The 11,815-nt window shown below is 39.6% G+C and overlaps 2 protein-coding genes across 3 annotated transcripts in view; both read left to right on the forward strand.

Annotated features, from left to right (window-relative positions):
- LOC116708903 (filamin-A-interacting protein 1-like) overlaps window positions 1–5,247 on the forward strand; it is a 31,156-nt gene extending 25,909 nt beyond the window's left edge. For both annotated transcript variants that reach the window (XM_032547037.1, XM_032547036.1), the window contains exons 5-6: window positions 1,990–4,795; window positions 4,975–5,247. In XM_032547037.1, the coding sequence (XP_032402928.1) occupies window positions 1,990–4,795; window positions 4,975–5,181 (3,013 nt within the window). In that variant the 3' untranslated portion in view covers window positions 5,182–5,247. The remainder of the gene's footprint in view (window positions 1–1,989; window positions 4,796–4,974) is intronic.
- A 951-nt stretch (window positions 5,248–6,198) lies between these two features.
- LOC116708904 (cell cycle control protein 50A) lies at window positions 6,199–10,393 on the forward strand. The gene is made up of 8 exons (XM_032547039.1): window positions 6,199–6,273; window positions 6,383–6,696; window positions 7,499–7,618; window positions 8,034–8,141; window positions 8,221–8,314; window positions 8,452–8,598; window positions 8,690–8,899; window positions 9,709–10,393. The coding sequence occupies exons 2-8, from the start codon at window positions 6,448–6,450 to the stop codon at window positions 9,900–9,902; spliced, it is 1,122 nt and encodes a 373-aa protein (XP_032402930.1). The 5' UTR covers window positions 6,199–6,273; window positions 6,383–6,447; the 3' UTR covers window positions 9,903–10,393.
- The last annotated feature ends 1,422 nt before the right edge of the window (window positions 10,394–11,815 follow it).

An 11,815-nucleotide genomic window follows, 5' to 3' on the forward strand; every position in this document is an offset into this window, starting at 1 on the left:
CATTTCTGAAAACCTTGTCTCATCTTCTTTTCTCTTTTCAATTATGCACCATTTAAGTAGGTCTATTAAATAAAATCCCAGTTATATTTATTGATGTTTGTGGTCATAATGTGACAAAATGTTGACATGTTTAAGGGGTAAGAACAAAAGCACTACAGGTGATTAAGGATATAAATGCACTTAAAAGTTTAGCTTAGTTTTGAGTTGCTGTTACGGCCCTGGGCCTTATGGGCTGGGTTGCAGGTGTCTTGTTGTCTGTCTTTGTGCTCCTCCCCTTTACAGGTGCTGCTGATTTTATTCATTTGGAGCACAGAGCATTTAAACCTGGCTGTCTCCACCTTCTGGGTCGCCTTCAGCGTCCACTCTGCCTTGATGCTTGTGGTGTTTTGTTGCCAGGCCTCAGCTCCCCTCCTTTTGCACATTTGAGTTTGTCTTTGTTTTTGCACTTCAGCAATTCCATATGCACTCATACACCACATCCAAGCATTTGCATTACACCACTGATACTGACATCCTCAATCCATTGTTGTTTGTGTTAATAAACATTCCTTTTTATGCACTTTAATCCCTGCATGGTCTCCCGTTATAGTTATGACCTTGAGCCCAGTCGTAACAGCTGCATTTATTCACAAAGATGCAACTCTGCTGAATACTACGACCAGAAATAAATCTGCCTAGCAACAGTCTAAGCATTGTGTTACCTAAGGTGATTGGTTGTACTTTTCTAGATGTTCCTCACCTCAAGGGAATCATTCAGCTTATCTGGTTTCCTCATCACATATGAGGAAAACATTGCAGGGAAAGCTATTGAATTTTCCCCTGAAGTAGAGCTAGTGCACACATTCTCTTCTTCCTCCTGTGCTACTCTATCAAAAGATCTCCTAACATTTTTCTACACTGAGCTACAACTTGATTTCACCAAACATGGACAAAATGCTGATGTTTTTACTCTGTTATTGGTGCACCTTTTTGAATTGGCCTCATAGTCACAGAATTTTTGGAAAACATGCAAAACTGAGGGGAGTTCTGTTGAACACTTCCTATGAAGCAAACAGTAGATCCACCCCCTGTACTGTGTTCATTGCAGAGCAGCACACACTGTCACACACTTCACTATCTATAGATGTGGTTACACCCCTCACTACAGGTTCTACAGAGGAGCTTAGCTGTAGTTTTTTTTTTCTTTTTATACTGCTGAGAACATTATTGGAATGTCACAGTAACAAAATCAGCAGGAAACGGTGGCTTCAGCATTTTTTCAGCACTGTGATAACGATGGTGGCAAACAATCTTATTTTTTTTGCTTGCAGATCATCTTTAGTTGGTAAGTCCTGACTGGGCACTGAAGTGCTCGTACAAGTTAAGTTGAACTTTCAGTGTTTGCTAAAGATACCTTGTCTTCCTTGTTGTGTTATTGTGTTATGAACCAAATTAGGCTGTTCTAATTTGGTTCATTTTGCAATGCAAAAACTGTTCACTTTGAATAATGTATTAGAGTCTCCCTGGAAGTGGAGATGCAACTGCTTTGCATGCATTTTGTTGGAGTCTGCCCGGTATGAAAGCTGGGCATGAGCAGCATAGAAAGAAGCTGAGAGAAAAGACCACAGCTTGGTGAGGGGGCTGTTAGCAGAACTTACACTCACAGTTTGTGTTCAGAGTGTATATCCTATCAGCAGGAGGTAAGCAGCACTAAGGAATGGGGGCAATAGAGCAGTTTTTACATTTCACTATGTTCTTTATTCTCAAACTGTAAGTTTTCATGTTGAAATTGTACCTTTAGAAATAATTTGTCTTAATGGTAGATTCACTTGATTTGAGTGGTAGCTGATTAGACATTCCCAGGGTGTATGCTGCATTACAAATAAAAAGTTCTATCCAGACATAATGAAACATGTTATAGTCACAGATGACAACTTAAAAGTTACCTTTGTATATACTTAAAATTAAAAGTTATTAAAACATCAAAATCATTGTTTTTTTCTTTCTTAGACTGAAGAGGTTGCTTGAAAACGAAAAAGCCTATCAAGCAAGGAAGGAGAAGGAGCACTCCAAGCGTCTGGCCAAAGTGCGAGAGGAGCTGGTGAAGCTAAAGTCCTTTGCATTGATGTTGGTCACTGAACGGCAACAGCACCTTGAGCAAATGGACCAACAGAGCCAACGGGTTCAAGAGATCAGCCTGGAGCTCCAGCAGCGGGACCATGCACTTAATGAAGCCAAAGAGCGTGCTCAGGAGGATGGTCATAGAGTGCAAAGCCTAGAGGCTGAGCTAAAGGAGAAATCTTGTAGGATCACCCAACAGCATGAAGAGATGAGTGCCAAGCTGTCCAGTCAGGAGCTCCACAATCGTCAGCTTAATGTCAAAGTTTTGGAGCTTACACACAAAGTGGAGGAGCTAGAAGAAAGCAACAAGACCTTGAGAAAATCTGATGAGGAAATGCAAGAGTTAAGGGAGAGCATCAGCAAAGGGGAGTATGGCAGCTCTAACTTGATTGTTGAGTTGGAAAACCTGCGAAAGAGAGTGCATGAGATGGAAGGAAAGGATGAAGAGATAACAAAGACAGAGAATCAATGTAAAGAGCTAAGAAAGAGACTAGAAGAGGAGAATAGTAAGAGCAAAGACCTAAGGCTGGAAGTAGAGAGGCTTCAAAACAGAATGATGGATTTGGAAAAACTGGAGGAAGCATTCAGTGTTAGCAAAGCAGAGTGTGCACAGATACAAACTGCTTTAGAAAGAGAGAAAGACCTGACCAAAGAGCTTTCAGATGAGGTTGTAGCTCTCAAAATTCGAATGAAGGAGCTTGAGTCATCAGAACTCAAACTGGAAAAGTGTGAGCTAACACTTAAGGATGACCTGCGAAAGCTTAAGTCCCTGACAGCTGCACTAATGGATGAACGAAAGACACTGGTGGAAAAAGTAAAGTCAGAGGAAAAGAAAAGAGAGGATTTGAGCAAGGTTGTTAAACTTGAGCAGGGTCGGGTGATGGAGGTGACCGAAAAACTGATAGAAGAGAGCAAAAGGTTTCTCAAATTAAAATCTGAGATGGAATCCAAAGTTGAAACTTTAACCAAAGAGAAAGGGGAGCTCAGTACTAAGCTAGCTTGTCAAACTGATCAAACTGAGGATCTTACTTTCAAGATAACCCAAATGAAAAGGAGGCTAGACATGCTTGAACAAGAAGAAAAGCTATCTGCGAGGAATTCAGTTATGTGTGATCTAGGAAAAATCACTGATCCTGAAGGGAAAGAGAACAACAAAGTTAAAGAGTTAACATTTGAAATAGAAAGTTTAAAAAACCGTCTGAAACAACTGGAAGTAGTCGAGGGAGACTTGATTAAGACAGAGGACCAGTATGATATTTTAGAGAAGAGGTTCATGACTGAACAGGAAAAAGCAAATGATCTTTACCAGCAAGTGGAAGAAATGAAGAATCAGATTGCACGGAACAAAGCTATTGAAAAAGGGGAAGAAGAAAGCAGAGAAGAAGACCTTCGACAGAGATGCAAAAGAGAGGAGGTCAAAACTAGAGAACTACAAGCTGATGTGATAGCTCTCAAGGAGAAGATCCATGAACTGATGCACAAAGAAGACCAGCTATCTCAGCTTCAAGTGGACTTCTCTGTATTACAACAAAGATTCTTAGAAGAGGAAGAGAAGGCCAAGAACATGGGCATGGAGGTTTTTCATCTCACCAAAGAACTAGAGTTAACTAAGCGCCAAAGCCGGGCACTTCGACCCAGCTTAAATGGAAGGAGAATAGTGGATGTGGCTATCACATCCACTGCAGTGCAGACAGAGCCATCACCTACTGAATCAGGAGAGGAAGATACACCAGCTGTGTTTATCAGGAAGTCTGTTCAAGAAGAGAATCACATCATGAATAACATCCGACAGAAATGTCTGAAGAAGCCTGAAAAAGGTAATGCAGTTGAGCGATGCTCTTCATCTAGTGGTGATTTTAGTATTAAAAAATCCTGGATTCCTTGGATGAGGAAAAAGGACAACACTCCTCAAGAGCCCAACATGGAAAAGCCTCTCATTATCAATGGGGAATCAGTTTCTTCTAAATTGACCATGCCTCAAAACCAAGGGCACCCTTTACACATTCGGGTAACACCCGATCACCACAACAACACGGCCACACTGGAAATCAGCAGTCCAACCGCTGATCAAATTTTTCCAAATGCAGCTCCCCTTAGCCCTAACCCATCTCAACCAAAATCCAGAATTACTATCATTCCCACCTACTCTGTGCCAACCACCCGAAGAAAGACTCCTACTGGATCTCAAGGCCCTGCAAGAGCCAAGTCCCCAGTCACAATCACAACCATATCTAGGGCCAAATCTCCAGAAACTATCCGGAACTCTTCTTCTACCTCATTAAGGCCCCTTTCCCCAGTTTCGGTTATGACAGTGAGCACTGCTGTAGTGCCTGATACATCTGCCTCCCCAGAGCCCCAGGAGATGACCATGGGCCGGGCTGTGTTCAAGGTTACTCCTGAGAAGCAGATGGTCCCAATTCCTATCAGAAAGGGCCACAACAATGCAAACATCATCACCTCTACAGATGAAAACAAGATTCATATTCATCTAGGTAACAGTATCTCCCCAAAGATGGTAGTCAGACCAGTAGCTAGTGTAGCAGAAAGCAAAGAACTGACCCTGTCAACGGGGACAGTTTTGCGTTCACCTCGCCAGATCACCACAACTGCTACCAGGAATGTGCAGAGTAAAGTGACAAGCAGCATTACAATATCCAATGTGACATCCACGACTTCAAGATCCATCCAAAGCACGGTACGTTTTAGTTTAAGATAGATGGTTTTAGCATTTAGTAGCTACATTTTTTCATGCTTTAAATGTTGTGCCTTTGTTTATTTCATGGTTGTTTAAAAAAAAAAATTCTCTTGTGCTTGAATATTTTTAGTCTTTGTTTACACTTTATTACCTGATCATTTCTACCCATTGCAAAACAGATTGGCCATGATGTCCAGTCACCTCGCACAGGACTTACCCGTATACCAATGTCCAAGAGCCTCAAGACAGGAAAAACTGCATTAGGATCCACAGGAATCTCAAGTGGAATGAAAGTTGAGACTCGGACAGAAAGTCAGTCCATGAGGGTTGAGGTCAAAAAATCTGCTGTGAATAGCAATACATCACACAATGGAGGGAAATTGTGAAAATACAAATTGAAGGGTCTGGTGATAAGTCACTCAGATAAAAATCCTTAATTTTCCAACAAAAAACAGCTGCAAAAACTGCAAAACGGAGCAAAAAGTATAGTTTTATATTTTAACTGTTTTTTTTTTACTTATTTCTCATCAATTACTGTCTTTTAGATGTGAAAGATTTTATATGAAAAGAAATGGTATATCTGTGATTGCTATGTAACTAAGTTCTTTTGCTTTTACTGGTTGTCACAAATGTTTTTTTTTTTTAATATATGTTTTGTAAGATCACATTATAGAAACTATACATTGTTTTTGATAAATTAAGTTTTTAAGTGTTTTGGCATTTTTAATAAATATTATGCAAGAGAACAGTGTAATGTTATCATCACTATTATTATTACAATTATAATCACAGACATATTTTAAATAAAAAAGGCAATGGCAGCTGTGTTCTTCAAATCGCTTGTGACAACAGTCTAATTATAATATATAATATATTATATATATAATATTTATATATATTATATAAATATAAAATTATATAAATATAATATGACTTGTGCATTATTAAAAGATAGGATGTCCACACTTCCGAGGTTATTTATCGATTTGTCAAGTAGAATCCTTCATGTAGTTGACAATTTAAAAAACATCAAGGCAATAAACTGTGGCTCAGCATCATTTCCACCTTTGTGAAGCAAGGATCGCTGTGCGGGCAGCCCAAAATTTGGATCTGCAATGAAGTCTAGCAAACTGCTGAAAATAAGTTGCGAGCTACAACAAGTGACTTCACGTACGTTACGGCTCTTCATCACGTTTTTTTGATATCGAGATCATTTTTAGATCATTATTAAGAATCGTTAATAATTTCAGTTTTCAGGAACCTCTTCCAGATAGAAAACAAAACAAAAAACAAAAGAATACTCATATTTCCCCGCTCTTCAAACTGCTCGCTGGGTCTTTCACCGGCTAATGGTTAAGCAGCGGGTATGGGAGGAGGGCGCTTCTTCACTGTCTGCGATAACGTCACTTGTATGTTCTATCATTTCATTGGCCTGGGAGCTTCCGGCTTCTTCCTCTTGGTGCAGTTTCCCAAAACAGGTGAAACAAACGCCATTATGAGTCAATAGCTGGATCAGATTGTGGGTAAATTTCATTCATCTGAACACTGATTCAGATTCCCTAACATTTCGCCCTGTTTCCCGTTCAGGATTACCGAGTACCTCCCGGTTGTCAACTGTTGCGGATTAGTTTAGCTTGACGCGGACCGCAACAATGATGGCGTCTAGCTACAACGCTAAGGAAGAGGACGGACACCACTCGGGATCTTCAACTCACGGCGGTACGGGGGCTGCGAAAAATAAAAAACCGGACAATACAGCGTTCAAACAGCAGAGACTTCCAGCTTGGCAGCCTATATTGACTGCGGGTACTGTGCTGCCTGCTTTCTTCGTTATCGGACTCTTGTTCATCCCCATCGGTATCGGCCTGTATGTGACTTCAAACAACATAAAAGAGTACGAGGTACAGTTACAGTTCATGTTCACCAATCGTTTGAGTCTTGTCTTATTTCAAAGCTACTGCCCTGGCTTTGTTTTATCTTTTTTCTTTCTCTTTCTGGTAAATTGTGAAACTACCTGGATTTAATGGCAATCTATTATTAAGTAAACATGGAGAACAATGTTGCAATTTACGTCAAACAAGTGCATTGAGTTGTGTTTACTAGACACCAAACTACGTTAAAGTGTTATAGTGTAGGTTCTCTCTCTGGAGGTAATGTCATAAAATAATACTTGTCAGGAAAGCTAAGGCTCATAGTGTCTTTAAAAAGCTCCACTGAGTTATCAAGTTGAAAGTATTACAGGGTTCATCGTCTTGAAGTGTGGAATTGGAATCCATCATTTTTTATGAGCTGTGTATGCAGTAATTTCAAAAGCATATACGAGGTTAGGGTTCCTTTCAGGTAATTAAAACTGACTTTATGAAAACAACTGCTCAAAAAAGAGAAGTAATTTGTAGAAAAAAAGATTTTAAAAAAAATCCACTTTTCTATTCTATTAAGCCTTATGAAAATGTGGTGATTATTGCACAGACATGAGTGTTTTTACATTAAACCCAGTTCACTCATTAATTCTCCCCATCATGATACTTGGATGGGGAGAATTCAAGTATCATGATTGGGGTTAATCTCTGATACTACTTTAGTCTCCTGGTCTTTTTTTTTTTTTTTTTACTTGAAGGAGCTGTCAGTATTGCTGTCATAATTTCTGGCTCTCATTTTATCTAACTTAATTCTCCCCATCTGTGTGTCCGCTCATAATTTTAGATTGATTACACTGGCGTGGAGCCTAACAGTCCTTGCTACGACTGCGCCAATAGCTTCACCTGGAACAGCACAACATCATGCGTCTGCACTGTGAACTTCACGCTGGTGCAGCCATTCGAGGTGAGCTAATTTCCTGCATCAGTTCAGACTAATATAGACACAATGAATAATTCAATCCTTTCCATTCAATACTACAAATGCTGTTTCTGCAATAAAAAGAAAAAAAAAAAAAACGATTATCCATTAGAGTCAAATTAGAGTCCAAAAATAGAACATCCAAGGTCTGCTTAAAAGCTGCTTTCATATTGATTTATGTGCTTATTAATTATGCAGTCCTGCTTTTGAGGGCCGTTTATTGATTATTCAGCAAGTCTACAGGATTTTATGTTTATTCCTGGGTAAAACAAATTTGCCATCTGTCTCCTCTTGGCTATTTTCTTTGTTAAAATTGAAGTCGGATGAAACCTAATCTAAACGGAGGGACTGGCAGAAGTGAGAGGTAGGCCCAGATAAATAATTTCTCCCCTCTCAACAGAGCAATGTCTACATGTACTATGGTCTGTCCAACTTCTACCAGAACCACAGACGCTATGTGAAGTCCAGAGATGACAGCCAGCTAAATGGAGTTCAATCCTCTTTAACGGTGGGATTCTTCTTTTTTCTTACATATCTTACATATCAGCTATCTTCATTCTGCTGAAAAGTGTTTTTGGTTTTTCCAGAACCCCAGTAAGGAATGTGAGCCATACCGTACAAACCCGGAGACAAAACTGCCCATAGCTCCATGTGGAGCCATAGCCAACAGCCTGTTCAATGGTGAGCCCTGGCACATTTAAACTTTGTATGAAAGCTGTGCACAGAACAACAGTCTGAGAATTTAGTTTTCAAAAGTTAAGCTCATTTGCCATGCATCCTTTTCAGAAGGAATAATAAATGAGTTTTTCCCTTCTCAGACACCCTGGAGCTGTATTACAACCACCCCGACGGCAACATGACAAAAGTTAATCTGGTAAAGAAAGGCATTGCTTGGTACACAGATAAGCACGTGAAGTTCAGGAATCCTGGAAACGAAAAAGATAACTTCACTGAACGTTTCAAAGGTACGCTTTAGAAACCACTTTGCAATATGTTTTTTAACACTTGTATTTACTAAACTACTATTGACAATGGGGTATTGGGATTGTCTCTCAGGCACAGCTAAGCCAGTGAACTGGATGAAGCCAGTGTACGAGTTGGACCCGTTAGATCCTGAAAACAACGGCTTCATCAATGAAGACTTCATCGTGTGGATGCGCACAGCCGCCCTGCCCACTTTTCGGAAGCTCTATCGCATCATCCAAAAAAAGCCGGACTCAGCTCCGACTCTACCCAGTGGCAGATACTTCTTGAATGTCACTTACAGTATCCTTTACTGTCCAGCCAAGGCTAATTTATTTATTTATAAAAAGTCTGTAAGCATTTTGTCAAGTTTAACTATTTAACTAAATATAGTCAAACTGAATATTTCAGTTGGGGAATGGGTAATACAGACAGAATTATACAGAATTAAGACTGATTACATGTGATATTCCAATTTCTGAGAAACTGAACTTAGGGCTTTCATCAGTTAAAGGCAGCAACCACCTAACCTAACAGAAATAACCCCTTGAAATGTAAAATAAATATCTACAGCGTATAGAGAATCTTTATAACATGTCTATAATAAGTAACATTTAATTGTTTTGGACAGTGAGAGTAGGCCCGAGTACCTGGATGTCCTTCCATGACATGCAAACTTCATGCAAATCCCCAGTCTAGGATTTGAAGCTGTGGCAGCACTATGCCTCCTTGAAAGGAACTTTCTGATAATTTATTGGTCTCTACCTGTATCCATAAGTACACAAATCTTCAATACTAATTAGGTTTTGTAGTCGGTGTTTATTCATCTGCTCTAAGATGAGGTTTTAAATTAAAAGAATAATTGAAAACAAACTGATATCAGTAGTTTGCAGGCTTTTCTAAGAGAGGATATTAACAACCACTGATTAAACTGCAACTGTTTCTCTTTCACAACATGGCTGAAGCTCTTGCTACTAAAGAAAAAAGTTAAAAATAACTAAATATAAACAAATAGATTTGGATGAACTCTATTGTTGCTGCATTTATTTTATTGTTTTTACTTTTGGCAGCTGGGAGTTTTCTGTCTCTTTACCTTAACCTTATGTAACCAGATTACCCCGTTCGCAGCTTTGATGGCCGGAAGCGAATGATCCTAAGCACCATTTCCTGGATGGGAGGGAAGAACCCCTTCCTGGGCATCGCCTACATCACCGTGGGCTCCATCTGCTTCTTCCTGGGTGTCGTTCTGCTTATTATCCACCATAAATACGACACCCGCAGCAACAGTGCAGATATTCCTAACTAAATACCTCCTGTGTTGGTCTGCATGCGCCAAAGTCCCTGTAGGGTCTATTCTGGACTGCTTGGTTGTTTTAGTTTGGATACACTGTGAATGTCTGGTGTGTTTGCACAATGGCAGGCATGTCTGAAGCATCATATCTCAGCTCTGTTCACCTCTTCCTCATCTGTGTGTTTTTTGTGTAAATAGCTTCAAGCCGGGTCATTGTTCTGTTATTTATCTCTACGTCAAAGTTCTTGTTTTACTTTTGTGGTTATTATGCAAATAGCTTTATTTCAAGAATGTATGTATTCTTTAAGGTTTTGGCTTATATTCTATATTAAAACCAGTCCTGCTGATGAATGTAACATTTTACTTCTGGTTTTTAAGATGATCTTTACTTCAGAATCAGATATTTGTTGCCTGTGTGCTGTAAGTTATGGTAAACATTGAAGTCAAATAAAGTATTTAATCTCTGGAAAACAGGTAGCATATTCCTGGCATACTCTCCACTCTAATTGATCTAAATACATTTATGCTCTTTGTGCCCGATGTTCTTTAACTGTAAAATGCTTATTGAATGGAACATTGAAATTTCCCAATATAGCCAGTATTCCTAATTCCTAGAATGTTGGACCATGTTTCTGGTTAATTATGCCACATGTCAAGAAAACTGGCATAAGGGTATGAGATCTTTCCAGGCACACGCAGAAAAAGGTGCATAATGGCTTGGAAGAAATAAAGTAATCCTGTAGTTTGATTAAAAGTTAATTAAGTTGAATAAATCTAAATATTATGAGTATCAGTAATCACTCAATAACTTTCTGCAACGAATCTCTGATTAATGATCTGTAATGATTATGTTAATGATTAATAACTTTCCAGGCACACGCAGAAAAAGGTGCATAATGGCTTGGAAGAAATAAAGTAATCCTGTAGTTTGATTAAAAGTTAATTAAGTTTAATAAATCTAAATATTATGAGTATCAGTAATCACTCAATAACTTTCTGCAACGAATCTCTGATTAATGATCTGTAATGATTTAACTATGTAATGATTATGTTTAATGATTAATAATAAGAGAAAAATGGGATTTATTGTCAATGAATATGAAGTTGTACTCATTTGAAATCAATTCAAACAGGTTTAACAACAGGTTGAATGTGTTTGCTGAGTTGTAATAGAGAAAAGTGAATTATAGAGCAGAGAGAAATGCAGTACAGCCCTGAAAACAGGAAATGTCGCAAGCAGTTCTGAACAGATGGCCAGGGCGCACAGGATGGATGGTGCGGTGAGTTTGGCTGAGGCAACGGAAAAAAGGGGAAGTACGGGAACTTCCACTCCGGTCAGCAAAAACAGGTTGGGAAATGTAGGTACTTTTTCATGAGAGACAGCAGATGTGAAGAACGTCACGTAGACCAAACCCTCCCATACACACACAGGGTGGAGAAATGCATAAAAACGGGGCGAAAAGAGGAACCAGTTGTTCCCAGTCCGGCGGCGCAGAAGGAGAAACAACTCACAGAGCGCAGATTGAGCTACGGACCGCACTTCAGAACCACGGGGAAGCTCGGACTTCACACCGCTAAGACAGGACTGGGTCCCATCGCCCCTTCTCTGGTTCTTTATTCGACCGTTGGTCTCGTCTCAACCCAGCAACTTCAAACTCAGCAACAAGACTTGGAGGAAGGACAAAGGTCCCTTAGGAATGAGGAACTGGGTTTTGCAAAGGATTCAGACCCGTTCTACTTTGTTTCTTTTCTAAGGAGGGTTTTCCACACAAGGCAAAGACCTCAACCAAGGATGCAAGAAATTCCTGTTGCCAAAGATCCACCATCATCTGGGTATGAGTTGAATCTGCTCATTGAAATTCCATTTCAGAACTTGCGACTTAACTCTTAGGGAAAGGAGACAGGGTAGTATGATTGTACATGTAAAT

This window comes from Xiphophorus hellerii, chromosome 19 (genome assembly GCF_003331165.1).
Source record: "Xiphophorus hellerii strain 12219 chromosome 19, Xiphophorus_hellerii-4.1, whole genome shotgun sequence".
NCBI lineage: Eukaryota > Metazoa > Chordata > Actinopteri > Cyprinodontiformes > Poeciliidae > Xiphophorus > Xiphophorus hellerii.

Coding starts and splice junctions, on each gene's coding strand:
- LOC116708904 (XM_032547039.1), top strand. CDS start 6,448: ATGATGGCGTCTAGCTACAACGCTAAGGAAGAGGACGGACACCACTCG. Junction 8,315..8,451: donor AGCCAACAGCCTGTTCAATG/GTGAGCCCTGGC, acceptor TTCCCTTCTCAG/ACACCCTGGAGCTGTATTAC. Junction 8,599..8,689: donor CTTCACTGAACGTTTCAAAG/GTACGCTTTAGA, acceptor ATTGTCTCTCAG/GCACAGCTAAGCCAGTGAAC.